Raw genomic sequence first — 1935 nt, 5'->3', positions numbered from 1 at the left:
AATGTGAAGTGTATTGTAAGTGACTCTGCTGACTACATGACTGCTTGTGCCAGAACCCTGAAAGGAATTATTGGTGAGCAGCTGCTGCACATTCAATGTTGGAGCCATAAACTGGACAAATTGGAAAAGATTCCCTCACAAGCATTTACAAAACTGAATGAATATGTGAGCAAGACCAAACAAGTATTCTTGAATACAAGGAAAAGAAAGCATAGGTAGGTTTTCTTCCCTTTTATTCAAACTTTAATCTCCTTTCTCCCTTTTTTTAATGTGATAATTATTTATAGATGTCTTTGCTTTGCATCCAAACAGATACATCTCTTTTCTGGAAGACAAGTATGGGCAAAACAATAATGATATAGGATTTAAGAAAGCCAAACTTTTCCCTATGCCTGTCATGACAAGGTGGAACTCTTGGGTGCAATCTGTTGATTGTATTAGTGACTATGCTGAAGATATTTTTGAATTTGTACGTACACTTGATGACAGTGACTCCAATGCTGTGGAATATTTTAAAAATTTAGAAGAACTAGATTGGAAAATTGTAAAGGCAGAAGCAGCATTTGTAGTAGAGCATTGTGCACCTGTTTCTGACTTACTTTTGTTGCTGGAGGGTAACAAGTACCCACTTGCCCACCGCCTACTACCTAACTTAAATCAGCTTTTAGTTTCTTTTACCATTATCATGGAGAGTGATAGAATTAAAAGGGTGGTAGGGGAAAAAACTTTAGCAGCCCTTCTACAGCTACCTAAGCAGGAAATGTATAGAGCTGGGAGAAGGATGAGATCCATGTGTAGAATGTGTTTTGACAGACTCACTGGCCTGATAGACACAGACACTGCAAAATTATTTTTTGAGTCATGTGCTTCTCTATTTTGCCCTGTTAAGATTATGTCAGGAACAGTAGACACTGTGTCAAGGGCTTATAAAAATATCCCTATGCTAAAGGAGATTCCCTTAGCCCAATTTCTAGTGCAACACGGTGTTTTGCAGAAGGAAGTGGAGAATTACTTGCTAAATAATAGATCTAAAAAAGTAGATGCTGTTCATGAAGTACTGAAAGGCATGCTGGCTTCAGAAAACAAATCATTTGCCATTGTATGTCTTCAAGTAATATTTTCCCCAGTTTGAAATGTAGATAGTGAGAGGGCCTTTTCTGGCTATGCAGATATATTTTCTCCTAAAAGGTCAAACCTAAGTGTTCAGAGTATGGAAATTTCAATGTTTTTATACTTTAACGATTGTGATGACTCCGCTGATGAGACTGATGTTAATGATAATGAAGAAGTTGAGTTAGACGATATTTTTGATAATGATGATCCCATGTAACAATTTAGGAAAGTCGTAGAGTTATTACATAGTACATTTAGTACTTAACCAAATGTGTGCAATATGTGATATTGTTTGTTCCTAGTAATCAATATTCCTTATCCTCTTATAGCTAATAAGAAATAAATCCTTACTGTTCATTTACATACACAGTCTTTCATTTCATTAGTAAGCCCTTGCAATTGGAATTCAGTGTTTTCTTTAACTCATTTAGCTGCCGGGGCCGGGGATAGAAAAGGAAAAAAAGAGCAGTTAAAATAATTTTGAATTAAAAATTAAAACAAGCATAATGGAGCATAGTTAAGTTAAATGTTTATAAAGCATATTCGAGCATATTTCTGTAAAAACGAAAAAAAATGACAAAAATGAAAAGCATAATGGAGCATAATTTCAGGTTTTATGAAGCATTTTGGAGCATAAATGGGGATTTTTAAAGCATTTTCGAGCATAATTGACGTCGATTTTGGAGCATAATTTGTAGAAACAAAAAGCATAAAGTTCCCCTCTCTACCAAGGGGGTGGGAGGGGCAAGGCTGCGGTCGGTGACCAAGACTCGTCTCTAATTGCTTCATTACGCGACGGGCCAGAGAGTGGGAGGCAGGGGA

General features: G+C 36.5%; 1 protein-coding gene across 1 annotated transcript; it reads left to right on the top strand.

Annotated features, from left to right (window-relative positions):
* LOC127750292 (uncharacterized) lies at nt 1-1377 on the top strand. The gene is made up of 2 exons (XM_052271532.1): nt 1-215; nt 313-1377. The coding sequence occupies exons 1-2, from the start codon at nt 37-39 to the stop codon at nt 1130-1132; spliced, it is 999 nt and encodes a 332-aa protein (XP_052127492.1). The 5' UTR covers nt 1-36; the 3' UTR covers nt 1133-1377.
* The last annotated feature ends 558 nt before the right edge of the window (nt 1378-1935 follow it).

The sequence above is a fragment of the Frankliniella occidentalis genome, unplaced genomic scaffold, assembly GCF_000697945.3.
Source record: "Frankliniella occidentalis isolate FOCC.00 unplaced genomic scaffold, Focc_3.1 Scaffold165, whole genome shotgun sequence".
NCBI lineage: Eukaryota > Metazoa > Arthropoda > Insecta > Thysanoptera > Thripidae > Frankliniella > Frankliniella occidentalis.
Note: the sequence above shows the minus strand (reverse complement) of the source record. Positions and strands in the feature narration are given on the sequence as shown.

What these genes read in the sequence shown, in the direction of transcription:
- LOC127750292 (XM_052271532.1), top strand. Translation starts at nt 37, where the DNA reads ATGACTGCTTGTGCCAGAACCCTGAAAGGAATTATTGGTGAGCAGCTG. An exon ending in ACAAGGAAAAGAAAGCATAG is followed by an intron (nt 216 to 312) that starts GTAGGTTTTCTT and finishes GCATCCAAACAG; the next exon opens with ATACATCTCTTTTCTGGAAG.